The sequence below is a fragment of the Erpetoichthys calabaricus genome, chromosome 7 (assembly GCF_900747795.2).
Source record: "Erpetoichthys calabaricus chromosome 7, fErpCal1.3, whole genome shotgun sequence".
Taxonomy (NCBI): domain Eukaryota; kingdom Metazoa; phylum Chordata; class Cladistia; order Polypteriformes; family Polypteridae; genus Erpetoichthys; species Erpetoichthys calabaricus.
In genome coordinates, this window is record NC_041400.2 from 139,094,588 (window position 1) to 139,115,235 (window position 20,648).

The 20,648-nt window shown below is 39.3% G+C and overlaps 1 protein-coding gene across 3 annotated transcripts in view; it reads right to left on the reverse strand.

Annotated features, from left to right (window-relative positions):
* Positions 1 to 19,785, reverse strand: part of kif2a (kinesin family member 2a) — a 151,522-nt gene extending 131,737 nt beyond the window's left edge. For 2 of the 3 annotated variants that reach the window (XM_028805458.2, XM_028805457.2), the window contains exon 1: positions 19,612 to 19,785. In XM_028805458.2, the coding sequence (XP_028661291.1) occupies positions 19,612 to 19,672 (61 nt within the window). In that variant the 5' untranslated portion in view covers positions 19,673 to 19,785. The remainder of the gene's footprint in view (positions 1 to 19,611) is intronic. The other variant, XM_028805459.2, reaches the window with a different exon arrangement.
* Between the last annotated feature and the right edge of the window lie 863 nt (positions 19,786 to 20,648).

Below are 20,648 nucleotides of genomic sequence, written 5' to 3' on the forward strand. Positions count from 1 at the left end.
TTATGTACATGTGATTTCTCAGTTTTTTTATTTTTAATAAATTTCCAAAAACCTCAAGTAAACTTTTTTTCACGTTGTCATTATGGGGTGTTGTGTGCAGAATTCTGAGGAAAAAAATGAATTTAATCCATTTTGGAATAAGGCTGTAACATAACAAAAGGTGGAAAAAGTGATGCGCTGTGAATACTTTCTGGATGCACTGTATGAAAACTATTTCAGCCAGCACAAGCCTATCTGAGTCCAATCTGAAATTGCATGATATTGCAAAGTCTTATTAAAAAGTGTACAGTGGGGCAAAAAAGTATTTAGTCAGCCACCAATTGTGCAAGTTCTCCCACTTAAAAAGATGAGAGGCGCCTGTAATTTTCATCATAGGTATACCTCAACTATGAGAGACAAAATAAGAAAAAAAATCCAGAAAATCACATTGTCTGATTTTTAAAGAATTTACTTGCAAATTATGGTGGAAAATAAGTATTTGGTCACCTACAAACAAGCAAGATTTCTGGCTCTCACAGACCTGTAACTTCTTCTGTAAGAGGCTCCTCTGTCCTCCACTCATTACCTGTATTAATGGCACCTGTTTGAACTCATTATCAATATAAAAGACACCTGCCCACAACCTCAAACAGTCACACTCCAAACTCCACTATGGCCAAGACCAAAGAGCTGTCAAAGGACACCATAAACAAAACTGTAGACCTGCACCAGGCTGGGAAGACTGAATCTGCAATAGGTAAGCAGCTTGGTGTGAAGAAATCAACTGTGGGAGCAATTATTAGAAAATGGAAGACATACAAGACCACTGATAATCTCCCTTGATCTGGGGCTCCACGCAAGATCTCACCCCGTGGGGTCAAAATGATCACAAGAACGGTGAGCAAAAATCCCAGAACCACACGGGGGGACCTAGTGAATGACCTGCAGAGAGCTGGGACCAAAGTAACAAAGGCTACCATCAGTAACTCACTACGCCGCCAGGGACTCAAATCCTGCAGTGACAGACGTGTCCCCCTGCTTAAGCCAGTACATGTGCAGGCCTGTCTGAAGTTTGCTAGAGAGCATTTGGATGATCCAGAAGAGGATTGGGAGAATGTCATATGGTCAGATGAAAAAAACTCTACTCTTTGTGTTTGGAGGAGAAAGAATGCTGAGTTGCATCCAAAAAACACCATACCTAGTGTAAAGCATGGGGGTGGAAACATCATGCTTTGAGGCTGTTTTTCTGCAAAGGGACCAGGACGACTGATCCGTGTAAAGGAAAGAATGAATGGGGACATGTATCGTCAGATTTTGAGTGAAAACCTCCTTCCATCAGCAAGGGCATTGAAGATGAAACGTGGTTAGGTCTTTCAGCATGACAATGATCCCAAACACACTGCCCGGGTAACGAAGGAGTGGCTTCGTAAGAAGCATTTCAAGGTCCCAGAGTGGCCTAGCCAGTCTCCAGATCTCAACCCAATAGAAAATCTTTGGAGGGAGTGGAAAGTCCGTGTTGCCCAGCGACCGCCCCAAAACATCACTACTCTAGAGGAGATCTGCATGGAGGAATGGGCCAAAATACCAGCAACACTGTGTGAAAACCTTGTGAAGACTTACAGAAAATGTTTGACCTCTGTCATTGACAACAAAGGGTATATAACAAAGTATTGAGATGAACTTTTGTTATTGACCAAATACTTTTTTTCCACCATAATTTGCAAATAAATTCTTCAAAAATCAGACAATGTGATTTTCTGGATTTTTTTTCTCATTTTGTCTCTCATAGTTGAGGTATACCTATGATGAAAATTACAGGCCTCTCTCATCTTTTTAAGTGGGAGAACTTGCACAATTGGTGGCTGACTAAATACTTTTTTGCCCCACTGCATGTTACGTACTGTACTTGTATCTTTAATCAAACTCCATTATCACTATTATTTTTTAATATGACTCACTGCTGTAAAAATATTTAACAAAGAAATATGTGATCTGTTTCATGAAGTAAATAAAAATGGTTGAACTTTCAAAACATTAAGTAGTTCCCAAAACATATTTGTATGGTATGTCATACAGTAATCCCTCCTCCATCGCGGGGGTTGCGTTCCAGAGCCACCCGCGAAATAAGAAAATCCGCGAAGTAGAAACCATATGTTTATATGGTTATTTTTATATTGTCATGCTTGGGTCACAGATTTGCGCAGAAACACAGGAGGTTGTAGAGAGACAGGAACGTTATTCAAACACTGCAAACAAACATTTGTCTCTTTTTCAAAAGTTTAAACTGTGCTCCATGACAAGACAGAGATGACAGTTCCGTCTCACAATTAAAAGAATGCAAACATATCTTCCTCTTCAAAGGAGTGCGTGTCAGGAGCAGTGACTGTCACAGAGATAGAGAGAAAAGCAAACAAATCAATAGGGCTGTTTGGCTTAAGTATGCGAAGCACAGTGGCACAAAGCTGTTGAAGGCGGCTGCTCACACCCCCTCCGTCAGGAGCAGACAAAGAGAGAGAGAGAGAGAGATAGAGAGAGACAGAGTTTGTTTTTCAAGCACAAATCAATACGTGCCCTTCGAGCTTTTAAGTATGCGAAGCACCGTGCAGCATGTCGTTTCAGGAAGCAGCTGCACAAAAGATAGCAACGTGAAGATAATCTATCAGCATTTTTAGACGAGCGTCCGTATCGTCTAGGTGTGCGAACAGCCCCCCTGCTCAATCCCCCTACGTCAGGATCAGAGAAAGTCAGCGCAAGAGAAAGAGAAAAGTAAGTTGGGTAGCTTCTCAGCCATCTGCCAATAGCGTCCCTTGTACGAAATCAACTGGGCAAACCAACTGAGGAAGCATGTACCAGAAATTAAAAGACCCATTGTCCGCAGAAATCCGCGAAGCAGCGAAAAATCCGCGATATATATTTAAATATGCTTACATATAAAATCCGCGATGGAGTGAAGCCACGAAAGGCGAAGCGCGATATAGCGAGGGATTACTGTACATACTTTTTTTTTTAACTTGTTTGTATTTGTTTTTGGGCAGCATCTATGGATATCAATGCAGTGAGTGAATAGTGTTTTATCCCATGAGAAAGAACAGTACTTCCCATCTTCCAACTGCAACAGACAACTATCATGCATCTTCAAACTACTGCTGGCATCAGTAAAGCATATTTATACATCATTTCAGACTCTGCATGCCTACAATCCAACATGGTAAACAGGAAAGCAGGGAAACATGTATTTCCAATTGTGGGTGACATTCTACCTGCTGGTTACTCTGGAGTTGCAAGACATTCCTACGCAATCATTCATTACTTGCCAACCACGGTACATACACATAGTTGCTTCTGCTGAAGGCTCAAACAAGTAATGCCACTGCCAGCTTCTTTTATCTATACATATTAATAAAAGGCAAAGCCCTCACTGACTCACTGACTGACTGACTGACTGACTGATTGACTGACTGACTGACTGACTGACTCACTCATCACTAATTCTCGAACTTCCCGTGTAGGTGGAAGGCTGAAATTTGGCAGGCTCATTCCTTACAGCTTACTTACAAAAGTTAGGCAGGTTTCATTTCGAAATTCTACGCGTAATGGTCATAACTGGAACATATTTTTTGTCCATATACTGTAATGGAGGAGGCGGAGTCACGTATCGCGTCATCACGCCTCCTACGTAATCACGTGAACTAAAAACAAGGAAGAGATTTACAGCACGAGTCAAACGCAGGAACGAAGGTAAATGACGTTAATTTTTGACTGTCTTTTAATACTGTGTAAGCATACATATTAACACATGTGCAATTAAACGTGTGCATTTATGGGGTGATTTCTCAGGCTTAAAAGCTCGCCTTTTATCAAACGCGAGAACAAAGGTAACTGACGTTGTTCACTGTCTTTTAATACTGTGTAACCATACATATTAACACATGTGCAATTAAACGTGTGCATTTACGGGGTGATTTCTCAGGCTTAAAAGCTCGCCTTTTACTAAAAAGGTAAATGCAAAACTATTTTCAATCAGTTTATTGAAACGCTCCCGTTAAGGATTGCAATAACATATTCGCGAGATAAAAGAACGAAGTAGGGGGAAATCAAGGAAGAGCCGCAAACAGCGAAGAGCAAAAAATTCATTAAACAATTGAGAAGGGAGTGAGTGAAGCATACAAGCATGTTCATAAGGGAAACAAAGCACGATGTAAAACGTAAGTTTAAATTAAGTTTATAGAAACGCTCCCGCTGCGGATTGCAATAACATATTCACGAGATAAAAGTTTAATGAGAAGACACGAGGTATAAACGAACCACACGCCGTGGCGCAACGTTAGGGGCAACAGTTTCAACCATTCTATGATCTGCTTCTCGCAACTGAAAGACGGCACATGGCGGATGTTAGCCGACTTGCTGACCGCAACGTTAGGGGCTTCAACTCTGGCGCTGACGCCACATCTCACTGCCAACAGTTTGCAGACTCTACTTAAAAGACACGCCCTCCTCACTGGACAGTTAAAAAGACCAATCAAACTAACGATGACATGAAGTATTACCCAATCAAAAGTAGGAAAGGAGGCATCTTCATAAAATGCGTGTGGGATGATTTGCATGAGACGCTGCTTTAAAAAAAATGATAAAAAAAATACGGGACGAATCCCGTCCCGTATTGATTCAAAACGGGACGCGCAATTTCATTCTCAAATGCGGCACGATTCCGTATTTTAAAGGACGGGTGTCAACCCTACAGTGCCAGGTAACCACCCATACAATCAGATTGTGATTCAGACTAGGAATGCAATGAATGTAATTACCCCGATCTACATACAAGCCGAAAGTCTTGCAACATTCAAAGATGATGGTTTGGGATAAGTACACCATACAACATAAAAGAGCTTATGAAGCCTTGAACAGAAAAAAGCAAGATCTCAGAGATCGTAAAAAAAAAAAAATAGGAGGTAATGTCGTTTTACTCGCTGTAGATTTTAGTCAAACATTACCAGTTATTCCACGAGGGAGACCAGCAGATGAACTCAATGCGTGTTTAAAATCCATGCTTCTCCCACGCTCGGTTATATGTCGCGTGTTCTCGGGTAGGTACACCAAAAAATGTATACATTTAAGCATGTAATGGGCAAACAAAAAATGAGGTATACCCGAAGGCACTGCAGTAGTACTTAATGTAACTTTACTTCTTAAATGTTAATGTTTTACTGTTTAATAATTTATACGCTTCTTATATGTTGTTCAAATTCTTTTATCAAAATACTGTATATATACATATCTACTTATTGGCTCCTGTATTTAGGATATGGCAGGTTGGATAATGGACGGATGGACATTTGTATGCATAGCCCCATTTGCCCGTTTTCGTTTTTTTTCTTTCTTCAGTAATATTTCAGCAAACCCGGAGCTTGTCAGTTCAAATCGTGGTACTGACACCACTGTGTGACCCTGAGGAAGTCACTTCACCTGCCTGTGCTGCAAAAAACAAAAGTAATGTAAGAAATTGTACCTCAGATGTTGTAAGTTGGTGGAATAAAGGCATAAGTCAAATAGATAAATATGTATTATACACATAGGAACTATTCATTTATTTTCAGTTAAGTCATCTGCAGCAAACTTTTATAAATGAGGGTTTCTGATTTTTAGATAGTGCAAACTGTTTCTTCTTCATTGACGTTTTCTCTTGGAGAGCTTTTTTCATTTCATTGAAAATGAAAGCAGCAGCTGCCAAAATATGTAGCTTTCTTATTAATTTTTCAACATTGTGTAAAATAAATGTATAAAGTAACATAAAAGGTGTAAATACTGGTTTTCCTTTTACAGTAAAATATTACTAAAGAGATACAAACAAAGTAAAATGGATATGTTCTTTTTCTTTAAGGAGATTAAATATTACTGAAGAAAGAAAAAAAAAATTAAACAGCCAAATGGGGCTATGCATACGAACTTAAAAGGTTTAAATAAAACAGAAATATATATTTTATTTTTACTTGGTTAACTTGTGGAGGGTGTATCCTGTAGCAAAGCCCTAACTTTTTTTGTGAAAGCCGTTTCAGTCAATAAGTCTTATGTGTGTGTTTATGTATGTGTGTATATATATGTAGATATGTGTATATGTAGATATGTATATATATGTATACGTATATAAATGTTTATGTGTGTGTGTATATTATATATATAATATATATATATAAGACAGCAACACTTATAACAATGACAACACAATTACATTGACAATCATGTTACGTTATTTTTAAAATGTTTCCTTTTTTTTCATAACCTCTTTAACACACTACTTCTCCGCTGCGAAGCGCGGGTATTTTGCTAGTCAAGAATAAACTGAAACACTGTAATCTAGTCTATCCATTGTTAAATGTGTGAAATGTAACCCAGAATAAATTGAACTATAATAAGTGTGTGGCCTTTTGTTTAATACAGTAGTGGCTTATAAACCCAGCCACAGGGGATGCACAAACCAGTGTGTTTCTTCATGCCGGTTCAAGCCCAGATAAATGGGGAGGGTTACAAATCAATATGCGGACAACAATACAAATTTCCATACCGGATCGGTCGAGCCCCGGGCTAACAACGACCGCCACCAGCACTGTTAGCCAACAGGGTGCTGGCGGAAATTGGGCTACTGTTAGCTGAAGAAAAAGGAGAAGAGGGGGGAGACGTGTCCGGAGGCAGGAGAAGAGGAGGAAAGTAAAGAGAGTGGAACTGAGGGTACGAACTTTGAATGTTGGCAGTATGACTAGTAAGGGGAGAGAGTTAGCAGATATGATGGAGAGAAGGAAGGTTGATGTATTGTGCGTGCAAAAGACTAAATGGAAGGGGAGTAAGGCCAGGTGAATTGGAGGTGGATTCAAATTATTCTATCATGGCTTGGATGGGAGGAGAAATGGGGTAGGAGTTATTCTGAAGGAACAGTATGTCAAGAGTGTTTTGGAGGTGAAAAGAGTGTCAGGCAGAGTAATGATTATGAAGCTGGAAATTGGAGGTGTGATAATAAATGTTGTTAGTGCATATGCACCACAAGTTGGGTGTGCAATGGATGAGAAAGAAGATTTTTGGAGTGAGTTGGATGAAGTGATGAGCAGTGTACCCAAGGGACAGAAAGTGGTGATTGGAGCGGATTTCAATGGGCATGTTGGTGAAGAAAACAGTGGAGACAAGGAGGTAATGGGTAGGTATGGGGTCAGGGAGAGGAAAGAAGAAGGTCAGATGATAGTGGATTTTGCCAAAAGGATGGACATGGCTGTGGTGAATACATATTTTAAAATGAGGGAGGAATATAGGGTTACGTAAAAGAGTGGAGGAAGATGCACACAGGTAGATTACATCCTATACAGAAGAGTTAGTTGATCTGAATGAGATTTAACACTGCAAAGTGCTGGCAGGGGAAAGTGTAGTTAAGCAGCATAGGATGGTGGTCTGTAGAATGACGTTAGAGATCAAGAAGAGGAAGAGAGTGAGGGCAGAGCCAAGGATCAAATGGTGGAAGTTGAAAAAGGAAGACTGCAAGGTTGAGTTTAGGGAGGAGGTGAGACAGACACTGGGTGGCAGTGAAGAGTTACCAGACAGTTGTGAAACTACAGCAGATGTAGTAAGGGTGACAGCAAGAAAGGTGCTTGGCGTGACATCTGGAAAGAGGAAGGAGGAAAAGGAAACCAGGTGGTGGAATGAGGAAATACAGGAGAGTATACAGAGGAAGAGCATGGCAAAGAAGTGGGATAGTCAGAGAGATGCAGAAAGTAGACAAGAGTACAAGGAGATAAGGCGCAAGTTGAAGAGAGTGGTGGCGAAGGCTAAAGAAAAGGCGTATGAGGAGTTGTACGAGAGGCTGGACACTAAGGAGGGAGAAAAGGACCTGTACCAATTGGCTAGACAGAGAGACCGAGCTGGGAAAGATGTGCAGCAGGTTAGGGTGATAAAGGATAAAGATGGAAACGTACTCACAAGTGAGGAGAGTGTGTTGAGCAGATGGAAAGAGTACTTTGAGAGGCTGATGAATGAAGACAACGAGAGAGAGAAGAGGTTGGATGATGTGGAGACAGTGAATCAGGAAGTGCAACGGATTAGCAGGAAGGAAGTAGGGACAGCTATGAAGAGGATGAAAAATGGAAAGGCCGTTGGTCCTGATGACATGCAGTGCATCCGGAAAGTATTCACAGCGCATCACTTTTTCCACATTTTGTTATGTTACAGCCTTATTCCAAAATGGATGAAATTCATTTTTTTCCTCAGAATTCTACACACAACACCCCATAATGACAACGTGAAAAAAAGTTTGAGATTTTTGCAAATTTATTAAAAATAAAAAAATTGAGAAAGCACATGTATATAAGTATTCACAGCCTTTGCCATGAAGCTCAAAATTGAGCTCAGGTGAATACTGTTTCCCCTGATCATCCTTGAGATGTTTCTGCAGCTTAATTGGAGTCCACCTGTGGTAAATTCAGTTGATTGGACATGATTTGGAAAGGCACACACCTGTCTATATAAGGTCCCACAGTTGACAGTTCATGTCAGAGCACAAACCAAGCATAAAGTCAAAGGAATTGTCCGTAGACCTCCGAGACAGGATTGTCTCGAGGCACAAATCTGGGGAAGGTTACAGAAAAATTTCTGCTGCTTTGAAGGTCCCAATGAGCACAGTGGCCTCCATCATCCGTAAGTGGAAGAAGTTCGAAACCACCAGGACTCTTCCTAGAGCTGGCCAGCCATCTAAACTGAGCGATCGGGGGAGAAGGGCCTTAGTCAGGGAGGTGACCAAGAACCTGATGGTCACTCTGTCAGAGCTCCAGAGGTCCTCTGTGGAGAGAGGAGAACCTTCCAGAAGGACAACCATCTCTGCAGCAATCCAGCAATCAGGCCTGTATGGCAGAGTGGCCAGACGGAAGCCACTCCTTAGTAAAAGGCACATGGCAGCCCACCTGGAGTTTGCCAAAAGGCACCTGAAGGACTCTCAGACCATGAGAAAGAAAATTCTCTGGTCTGATGAGACAAAGATTGAACTCTTTGGTGTGAATGCCAGGCGTCACGTTTGGAGGAAACCAGGCACCGCTTATCACCAGGCCAATACCATCCCTACAGGGAAGCATGGTGGTGGCAGCATCATGCTGTGGGGATATTTTTCAGTGGCAGGGACTGGGAGACTAGTCAGGATAAAGGGAAAGATGACTGCAGCAATGTACAGAGACATCCTGGATGAAAACCTGCTCCAGAGCGCTCTTGACCTCAGACTGGGGCGACGGTTCATCTTTCAGCAGGACAACGACCTTAAGCACACAGCCAAGATATCAAAAGGAGTGGCTTCAGGACAACTCTGTGAATGTCCTTGAGTGGCCCAGCCAGAGCCCAGACTTGAATCCGATTGAACATCTCTGGAGAGATCTTAAAATGGCTTTGCACTGACGCTTCCCATCCAACCTGATGGAGCTTGAGAGGTGCTCCAAAGAGGAATGGGCGAAGCTGGCCAAGGATAGGTGTGCCAAGCTTGTGGCATCATATTCAAAAAGACTTGAGGCTGTAATTGCTGCCAAAGGTGCATCGACAAAGTATTGAGCAAAGGCTGTGAATACTTATGTACATGTGATTTCTCAGTTTTTTATTTTTAATATATTTGCAAAAACCTCAAGTAAATTTTTTCATGTTGTCATTATGGGGTGTTCCATGTAGAATTCTGAGGAAAAAAAATGAATTTAATCCATTTTGGAATAAGGCTGTAACATAACAAAATGTGGAAAAAGTGATGCGCTGTGAAAACTTTCCGGATGCACTGTACCTATGGAAGCATGGAAGTGTTTAGGAGAGATGGCAGTGGAGTTTTTATCCAGATTGTTTAATGTAATCTTGGAAAGTGAGAGGATGGCTGAGGAGTGGAGAAGAAGTGTACTGGTGCTGATATTTAAGAATAAGGGGGATGTGCAGAACTGCAGTAACTAGAGGGGAGTAAAATTGATGAGCCACAGCATGAAGTTATGGGAAAGAGTAGTGGAAGCAAGGTTAAGAAGTGAGGTGATGATTAGTGAGCAGCAGTATGGTTTCATGCCAAGAAAGAGCACCACAGATGCAATGTTTGATCTGAGGATGTTGATGGAGAAGTTTAGAGAAGGCCAGAAGGAGTTGAATTGCATCTTTATGGACCTGGAGAAAGCATATGACAGGGTGCCTCGAGAGGAGCTGTGGTATTGTATGAGGAAGTCGGAGTAGCAGAAGTAGTACGTAAGAGTTATACAGGATATGTACAGGGGCAAGAAATTAATCTGCCCAAAATAAAAAAAAACAGTAAATAGCACCAAATCACACAGTTTGCAACTGACACAGAACAAAATTTTAAAGTAGAGTATAATGAGCCTAGGACTACAGTAAGTCTATAGTGAGAGCAAAACTAGCAGTCTAAGAAAGTAAAAGTTGATACAACTGTACTTATCCAGGAAAACAGAAGAGAGAAACAGAAAGACTGAGCAATGTCGAGATGCAATGTGAAGAGGCATATTGTTGAGTCCTTTGTATACTGTACATACACATCTTTAAGTGAAAGCTTAAGAAATATGAGTGCTTAAGGCTTTGTTGTGGCTGTGTTCTCACCAACAGAGAATGTCAATTTGGCTCAATGTTCAACAAACCTCTGCAGATGTGTTAGTTAAATAAATAAACAAACTCCTAGTCAATTAACATGCAACTTTAAGTAGAATTGAGAACCAATGAATCTTATCATGAAATTTAATAAATAATAATTTAACAATCTCATATATGTGGTGAAGAGGTGTCACCCATTGCATGGCTGCACTCGGATCTCAATCTGGATGGTTCGTCGTGTGGTGGGTGCGGCAACACACTATAATCAATGCATGCGCCCAACCTAATCCTCCTCCTCATATGTAGCACGAAAACTTTTTAACCCACATTTGAATATATTCAAGTACATACAAATGTTTTTATATGAAGCATTTGAATACAAATGGCTCAAGTGACAATTCTAAAATACACACATCAAGGTCAAATAATATTTATTAACATGCTCATATTCAACATACTGTAGAAAAACTGTAATTCCTGGGGAACATTACAATCAATCCAGTACATAATTTGCAAACAATGGAAAAAATTTTCTTTTCTTAAGTGACAGCACACAGCTAAGCATGGCACATCAACATAAGGTTTGGACAGTCATTCCTCTTTATCAGATTTTTCTTTATTATATTTTTTGCTATAATGGTTCTTGAGTTGTCAGAACCATAATTTAAGTACCCAATCTAATTTTTCACTATAAACCTCATATCATCCAATACGACTCTAAAAAATTTTTGAAAATCACTATGCAACTGTACTTCTACAGTTGTGCTTGAAAGTTTGTGAACCCTTTAGAATTTTCTATATTTCTGCATGAATATGACCTAAAACATCATCAGATTTTCACTCAAGTCCTAAAAGTAGATAAAGAGAAACCAGTTAAACAAATCAGACAAAAATATTATACTTGGTCATTTATTTATTGAGGAAAATGATCAAATATTACATATTTGTGAGTGGCAAAAGTATGTGAACATTTGCTTTCAGTATCTGGTGTGACCCCCCTCTGCAGCAATAAATGCAACTAAACGTTTCCGGTAACTGTTGATCAGTCTTGCACACCGGCTTGGAGGAATTTTAGCCCATTCCTCCATACAGAACAGCTTCAACTCTGGGATGTTGGTGGGTTTCCTCACATTAACTGTTCGCTTCAGGTCCTTCCACAACATTTCGATTGCATTAAGGTCAGGACTTTGACTTGGTCATTCCAAAACATTAACTTTATTCTTCTTTAACCATTCTTTGGTAGAACGACTTGTGTGCTTAGGGTTGTTGTCTTGCTGCATGACCCACCTTCTCTTGAGATGCAGTTCATGGACAGATGTCCTGACATTTTCCTTTAGAATTCTCTGATATAATTCAGAACTCATTGTTCCATCAATGAAGGCAAGCCATCCTGGCCCAGATGCAGCAAAACAGGCCCAAAACATGATACTACCACCACCTTGTTTCACAGATGGGATAAGGTTCTTATGCTGGAATGCAGCGTTTTCCTTTCTCCAAACATAACGCTTTGCATTTAAACCAAAAAGTTCTATTTTGGTCTCATCCGTCCACAAAACATTCTTCCAATAGCCTTCTGGTTTGTCCATGTGATCTTTAGCAAACTGCAGACGTGCAGCAATGTTTTTTTTGTAGAGCAGTGGCTTTCTCCTTGCAACCTGTCATGCACACCATTGTTGTTCAGTGTTCTCCTGATGGTGGACTCATGAACATGAACATTAGCCAATGTGAGAGAGGCCTTCAGTTGTCTAGAAGTTACCCTGGGGTCCTTTGTGACCTCAACAACTATTACACGCCTTGCTCTTGGAGTGATCTTTGTTGGTCGACCACTCCTGGAGAGGGTAACAATGGTCTTGAATTTCCTCCATTTGTACACAATCTGTCTGACTGTGGATTGGTGGAGTCCAAACTCTTTAGAGATGGTTTTGTAACCTTTTCCAGCCTGATGAGCATCAACAACTCTTTTTCTGAGGTCCTCAGAAATCTCCTTTGTTCGTGCCATGATACACTTCCACAAACATGTGTTGTGAAGAGCAGACTTTGATAGATCCCTGTTCTTTAAATAACATTGATTGTCATCCCATTGATTGAAAATACCTGACTCTAATTTCACGTTCAAACTAACTGCTAATCCTAGAGGTTCACATACTTTTGCCACTCACAAATATGTAATATTCAATCATTTTCCTCAATAAATAAATGACCAAGTATAATATTTTTGTATTATTTGTTTAACTGGTTTCTCTTTGTCTACTTTTAGGACTTGAGTGAAAATCTGATGATGTTTTAAGTCATACTTATGCAGAAATATAGAAAATTCTAAAGGGTTCACAAACTTTCAAGCACAAATGTATAAACAAACATACTGCTGTTAGTGCCCAAATTCTGAGCTGCCTCCTGCTAATCTTTTCCTCTGCTCGCTTCACTAGAAACCACTTGTGCAGTAGTAGCTTTATCACTAAACATCATTGTATTCTTGAAAATTTGCACCAAAAACGTTAAAAAAAAAAAAAAAAAAAAAGTAATGCAATTTTTTCCTGTTTTTATTTATGCAAATTTCTCAGCTACATTTTTCTTTGAGAAGAATCCACCATGCTTGCAAAACTAGGAGGCAAACCCTCCTTCCACACAAGAGCAGTAAAGACTAATTTTGTCAATTATAACCTGAACATAGGCTATTGTGCAGAAACATTCCCATAAATCACCTCATTAATAGTGTCTTAATTAAGTATTTGATTGATAAACTGTTTTATATCATTTAGAAATCAAGGGTGAAATTGTTATAAAAGTTTTAAAAGTGTTGTGGAAAAAATGATTTTGTGTTCTCAGAAAATTGGGAAAACACTAATTCTTTCCTCAATTAAAATAATGGGAATTAGTTTTTATATTCAGTATCCAGTTTTTCATCTTCTAACCTGTTTACAACAACAGATTAGAAATTGATAAAAAAAGAATGACTCTAAGCAACTTTCTACTGACTAAAAAGGGATGGTTGTTAAAACAGCACCTGTCTAGAGTTTTGTGTGTTTTTGCATTTTATTTTACATATTCTGTAATAATTTATACCTACAGTATGTTATAAAGTCTATCCCGTGTAGAGTTTGCATGTGTGCAGTCTACAGTACAGACAATGGTTGTCCATAGATGTGACCATGAGTATGAGGAAAGAGATGCCCACAGCCTCATGGATAAAGAGATCTACCCAAAACTCTTAAGAAATGTATATGCTTGAAAACATTACTGCAGGAGTGTTGCACGCAAAAAAAAATAGTGTTAAGCAAAGTTACAAGCTTTTTTTAAGGCACATTGGATCATCTAAAACCTAATCAAATTAAACAACTCTGTCCATTATTTCCTAGACGGCCAAAATTAGTGTTTTGTACTCCACAAACTGTACATTACTTAATCAAATGATTTATAATGACTACAACAAGCATTATGAAACTTTTCTAAATTCTCAGGTAGCTAACTTAATTACACAAACTGTAAATGAAGGCACAGTTTTATCCTTTAATGTAATAATTAGTTTATCTATTTTTTTTTACTGTTGATTTATATATGTAGCCTGCAATCACAGTAGTTTAGTTCTGCCTAATCACTGCTATGCAGACCAAAGTTCACATTTCAGCCTGATCACCATCTGTGTAGAGTTTACTTTGTCTGCAGGAGTTTTCACTGACTGGGTACTTTGGTTTACTCTTACATCCCAAGCAGGTTAAGCCGACAGCCTACTCTAAACTGGGCCTCTGAGTAAACGCATGAGTGTGCCTTTGTGATGGACGGACTTCCTGTTTACAGAGGTGTCATGCCTTATGCTGCTGGGATAAGCCTTGTAACAATGAAACCCTAACCTGAAATAATCAAGTTCAGGAAATGAATGCATAGATGGATATTTATACTGCAGAACATAAAAAGACAAGAGAGATGCAGTTGTTAGTACTGCTTAACCACACACTGGGATTATTAGTACACACTCTAGCCATATGAATTTAAAATCTTCTACACTTTGCTCATGTTTTGCTGGGTAGTTCCATTTCCTGCCACTTCCTAAAGACATTTGTGGCAGGTTAACTGGGAATGTGCCTAGTATTTGTGACCAGTATATCACCCCGAGTAAGTAACCAACTTGCTGCAGAGATAGGATCTGGTTCCCAGCAAACTCTAAAACAGGATTAAAGGAAAGCTCCTCCCAATAATGACATACAGTACATATTTTTCTTAATATGCTACTCACCCCGTGTGGTTTGTAGTGATGATTGAGAAAAATTTTTAATGTCACATTTTCCTGGAAAATGGAAATAGTAAACTTTTTGATATAATAAACGTCTATGGAGACCAACAGTGGACCACAGCAAACAATATAAAAATATCCATGAAAAAAAATCTCATATTAGTTGTGTCACATAATCCAGAACAGTGCTCCTGAACAATGAATGAGGGGAAGAGACAAAAAGACAGGTCTTCAATTCAAAAGCTTATTCCCATGTGCATGCATTTCCTTTGCAGGCATCACTCTGATTTCCTGGCAGTATTTATTTAACAACATTTTAGCAAAAAATGCATGTGTTTTTTCAGCTGTGAGTGCATGACTGGATGACTTGACACTTTGATTATACCATGCAAGTAATGTGAGATCTTTTCAATGTATGTTTTCATATTGCTTGCTATGGTCTCATGTTGGTCTCTATAGATGCAAATTATACCAGAAAATTTGTAATCTCTTCTCTATGATATTTTGAGATTATTTTTTTCCTCAGCATTCACCACAAACCACATGGGATAAGTAACATATATAAAATATTTTTGGGTGGAGTATTTCTTTATTCAGTTTCAGTAGATGTACAGTATCTCACAAAGGTGAGTACACCCCTCACATTTTTGTAAATATTTTATTATATCATTTCATGGGACAACACTGAAGATATGACACTTTGATACAATGTAAAGTAGTCGGTGTACAGCTTATATAACAGTGTAAATTTCCTGTCCCCTCAAAACAACTCAACACACAGCCATTAATATCTAAACCAGTGTTTCCCAAACTCGGTCCTGGTGAACCCCTGTGGCTACAGGTTTTTGTTCCAACCAGCTTCTGTTTTTAATTGAACTCCTGGGCTAATTAAGTGAACTGATATTTCCCAAGTTCTGTGTTTAGGGAACAATATAGAAATTAGAAAACTAAGTTTGCTAAAAAAAAAAAAAATTAAAATGTACCAAGCAGTTATATAGGAATAATGTAATTTTTTTCTTTTTAACAGTATTTTCATCTTGATTTTCATTCTACTTTTCTATGTCTTCTAATTGTTTAATTAATCCATTATTCACTCATTAATGGGTCGGTTGCTAAAGTACTTGCAGCCTTTGATTATTTAGTGTTGTTTGCCTGGGTGTCTGATCTGCTCATTTTAAATTGTCATTATTAAGATACAACAAAGGGGGAAAAACTGCACAGAGAAAGAGCAAAGTATAATGAACTCAACAAAAGAGAGTTAAGCATTTAAATCTATAGCAAAAGCAGAAATATTTCTAAATATCTTATAAATGTAAAAATCATGTTGCTATGCTTTTCTGAATGTCGAATAAAAGAAAAAAAACAGCTAATTAAATGAGATCAGTGCTATCAGGTGTTGTCACTGATTAGGAATCCGGTTGGAACAAAAACCTGCAGCCACAGGGGGTCCCCAGGACCGAGTTTGGAAAACACTGATCTAAACCACTGGCAACAAAAGTGAGTACATGCCCAAGTGAAAAATGACCAAATTGTGCCCAATTAGCCATTTTCCCTCCCCGGGGTCATGTGACCCGTTAGTGTTACAAGGTCTCAGGTGTGAATGGGGAGCAGGTGTGTTAAATTTGGTGTTATCGCTCTCACACTCTCTCATACTGGTCACTGGAAGTTCAACATGGAACCTCATGGCAAAGAACTCTCTGAGGATCTGAAAAAAGGAATTGTTGCCCTACATAAAGATGGCCTAGGCTATAAGACGATTGCCGAGACGAGTACAAAGACAAGTGTGTCTTGCCTACAGTCAATCATGGTGGTGGGAGTGTCAAGGTTTGGGGCTGCAAGAGTGCTGCCGGCACTGGGGAGCTACAGTTCATTGAGGGAACCATGAATGCCAACATGTACTGTGACATACTGAAGCAGAGCATGATCCTCTCCCTTCGGAAACTGGGCCACAGGGCAGTATTGCAACATGATAACGACTCCAAACACACCTCCAAGATGACCACTGCCTTGCTAAAGAAAATGAGGGTAAAGGTGCTGGACTGGCCAAGCATGTCTCCAGACCTAAACCCTATTGAGCGTCTGTGGGGCATCCTCAAACGGAAGGTGGAGGAGTGCAAGGTCTCTAACATCCACCAGCTCCTTGATGTTGTCATGGAGGAGTGGAAGAGGATTCCAGTGGCAACCTGTGAAGCTCTAGTGAACTCCATGCCCAAGAGAGTTAAGGCAGTGCTGACAAATAATGGTGGCCACACAAATATTGACACTTTGGGCACAATTTGGACATTTTTCACTTCGGGGTGTAATCACTTTTGTTGCCAGCAGTTTAGACATGAATGGCTGTGTGTTGAATTACTTTGAGGGGACAGCAAATTTACACTGTTATACAAGCTGTACACTGACTACATTGTATCAAAGTGTCATATCTTCAATGTTGTCCCATGAAAAGATATAAAATATTTACAAAAAATGTGAGGGGTGTACTCACTTTTGTGAGATACTTTATGTGTTAGGTTGATTAGCAACCATACTGTTGCTTCCTCACACAGACAGGAACCACCAAGAAACATAAAGAAGCTGACAGACAAGTTCCAGGTCTTTTCATTAATAAGCAAGAATTCCAAAGTATAGACTAGCTGCACCAGATTTCTTGTGGTAGTGTAAAAACAACATAAATCGGTCCTCTGGGTGTGTGCATATGTGCACACAGAACGGCACCCTGTATAGAGTTTGTTCTGGTCTGTGCCAGGTGCTCCCTGGATAACTTGCTGCTCTGTAATCCAGAATGTAAATTTGAATCATTTGCTGTACCAGTAAATAAATAAAATATAAAAGAAGATATACACAATTATCTTTGCTATGAATAGGTATGATGTGAGAATGAGTGTGGGAACAGTAAGCAATAAAAAACAAAATCACTGACAAGATCTTCACCAGGTATTGGCTTTATCATGCATAAGTTAATTTTTTCCCAATTCACTGTCACAGGGGCAATATCTGCTTAATGAACACAAAGTATTATGTACCCAATTAATGCATTGGGTTTTACAACTTTTGTAACTGTTACTTATCTTACATTTTGAAAACATATCAGAAGTTTACAATCTGTTAAAGTTATTAAATGTGTGGGCTTCTACGATGAACTGTAATGGCCATGTAAGAATTTCCGATATTGTTAATAGATTAATCCCCAATAGACATTATTCTTGGTAGATAAACAACAATAATGAGCATTATTGGATTTATATTGCTGGCAAAGATGGGTTGCAAAAACCATCATTAAAGTAAATAATCATTTTTGATGCTCACTAAACTACTGTACTGGGAATCTGGAACTCACAAGTACAATGACAGAATTAGATCCGTATGGTATGACGGCCAATATACAGTATAAATTTAACTTCTACACTACCTCACTTAAAACATAAAATAGCATAAGTTAATATGGGATTTTAAACAAAGCAATCAGATGGAACTGCTCGAAATCAATGGTTACCTTTAGAGTCAGGGGGTAATCAAAAATGCACATTTATTAGCCATCTTTCTATCTGCCTCTATATAATGATAAACTAAAACCAGATTTAAGGGCTTGAAGTGAAATTCTACCCACTGTATGACTGACTCAAGTGCTTCTTGAAGTCATTTTAATCACAACGGAAAATCTCTTCCAACTACAAAGAAAAGAAGCACGAAACGGATATTCAGGTATGCTGTAAAGGTGGTCCACACGTAGGCCAAAACTAATTTTATAAAACAAAAAATACGCACTCACCGCCATCAGAGTCATAAGCAGTGCAACAACAAAAAAGATAACTGTAAATACATTCTCTTGAAAACGTGCAGTTTTGTGATCAGCCCAGCTTTCAATTGTAGACTTCGTTTCTAAAATCAGACAGCCAAATCCGCATTAAACTGCCAATGATCAGCCGTAACGGTATGGCAAATCCTTTAATGTGCGTTGAATGGTCATTAAAACCAGGTCACGATCGCTTTGATCTTCCCACAAGAGAGGGTCTCTCACGCCCTAGGCAGGGGCCTCATTTTACCAATCTGAACCCTTATGCCAGGAACAGGGAGGTTAGTGAACTGTTACGTTAGAAGCCGGCTCTGCGGCGCACATGCGCTAGAATCCCGGCTCCACCGCTTTCGACCACAACCTTCTCCCTGCATAAATACTTTGTTACCCACCCTCTGTCACAAAAAATGATGTTTTCATATAGTCACATATCTGTAGATGATTTGTGCAATAGGTTCACAACATGGAAAACTTTTCGGTTGCACCAGAATAATGGCTATGCACATCCATGTGAATCCCCGCTTGTTCGCATTAGGTTAGCATAATCTGCTCGATAATATGTTTCATGCGCACTTCTCTTAATTGCTACAATTCTTAATTTGCATTTATGCACATAGCGTTAGTAACTCTCATATATCGAAGCCATCGGAGTTTGTCTTTTAACTTTAAGCCAATGCTCATAAATACAAGTAATATTTTGGCGAGCGCTTCTACAGCCGCCTGTCCCAAGCCAATGACGTCAGGCTCGCGTGCCGGGAAAAAACGAGGGCGTTTAGCAGATAAAACTGCACTGCACACAAACGAAATCAAAACGGAAATTAATCATACGTTCACATGAATTCTACAAGAGAGAACGACATCAATACATTGGTACATGTGACACACGCGAATACCACCGGTCTCCTCCACCCAGGGCCACTGCAGCTGCGTCTCACAGCGTCAACGGTTCCTGTTTCTCCACAGCAACAAAGATACAAAAAAAAAATACACACACACATCATAACAAAAAAATCACTCGGCGCATACTTACCATCACTTCGTTTTATTTCCACATAAATACCAATCTGGATTTTGCCAAAATTAGCTGCCATGCTTCATCGGTAAACGATTCAAATAATGTCTTTTTTTCTTAATTGAAAAGACTGCTGCTGCCTCAACGTACAGGAGGGAAGCAACCGGGCGCGTGAGGGAGGGGGAAAGAACAATTAGAATGCGCATGCGCTAACAACTCACCCTACCCCTCGTCACAGCAACAGGACAGTAAGAATACTTAAAGGAGACGCAGGTAGAAGTTCAGACTGATGTAGAAAAAATAAGAACATTTTACAAAAACAGGTTTACATGTGTATAGCTGTTAAATGGACTTACGAGGGGAAAAAACCTCCGACCTAAAAAAACATCTGAGACAACATTAAACAAATTCGTTTCTTTGTCTTTTTATTCAAACTGCCATTGTTATTGACTGTGCCTTCTTCAATGCCTTTATCCTCCTGTTCTATAGCTTAGTTCTTGACTTGAATTACAAGCGACGATGCTATGTGTTCAAATTCCACTCGAAACTCACTTCCTAATTCGATGGAAACCATTTAACTTCCCTGAGGTGCAAATTATTATCCTTTTCATGAAGTACTTTGAACATTTGGGACTTATCAAAACGAACAATATAATTAAAGAAGAGAAGATGTTCAGTACGTTTTTGCTCTGTAAGTCGAATAAAAATGGATGGATACAAGTTAGTATTAGCCAATGAATGAACTGTTACTGGGCTGGATTCATGACCAATGAATGAGTGGTAACGGGGGTGCATCTTCAATTCAAATACTCAGTTGTATTAAGCACGCTACATTTTAATCTACCAGAGCATTTTCTGGAAGTGGATTGTTTAACAATACTTTGCATTTTGAGAATATAACCAAGTGACTTGACCTTTGGCTAATGCAATACGAGTAATGTGAGAATTCTTCATGGAGTCACCACAGATGGATATTCTGTCAGAAAGTTTGATATCTGTTATTCATGAAAATTTGAGATTAAAAATTTGCTCTCGTCCATTAGTACAAGCTACGG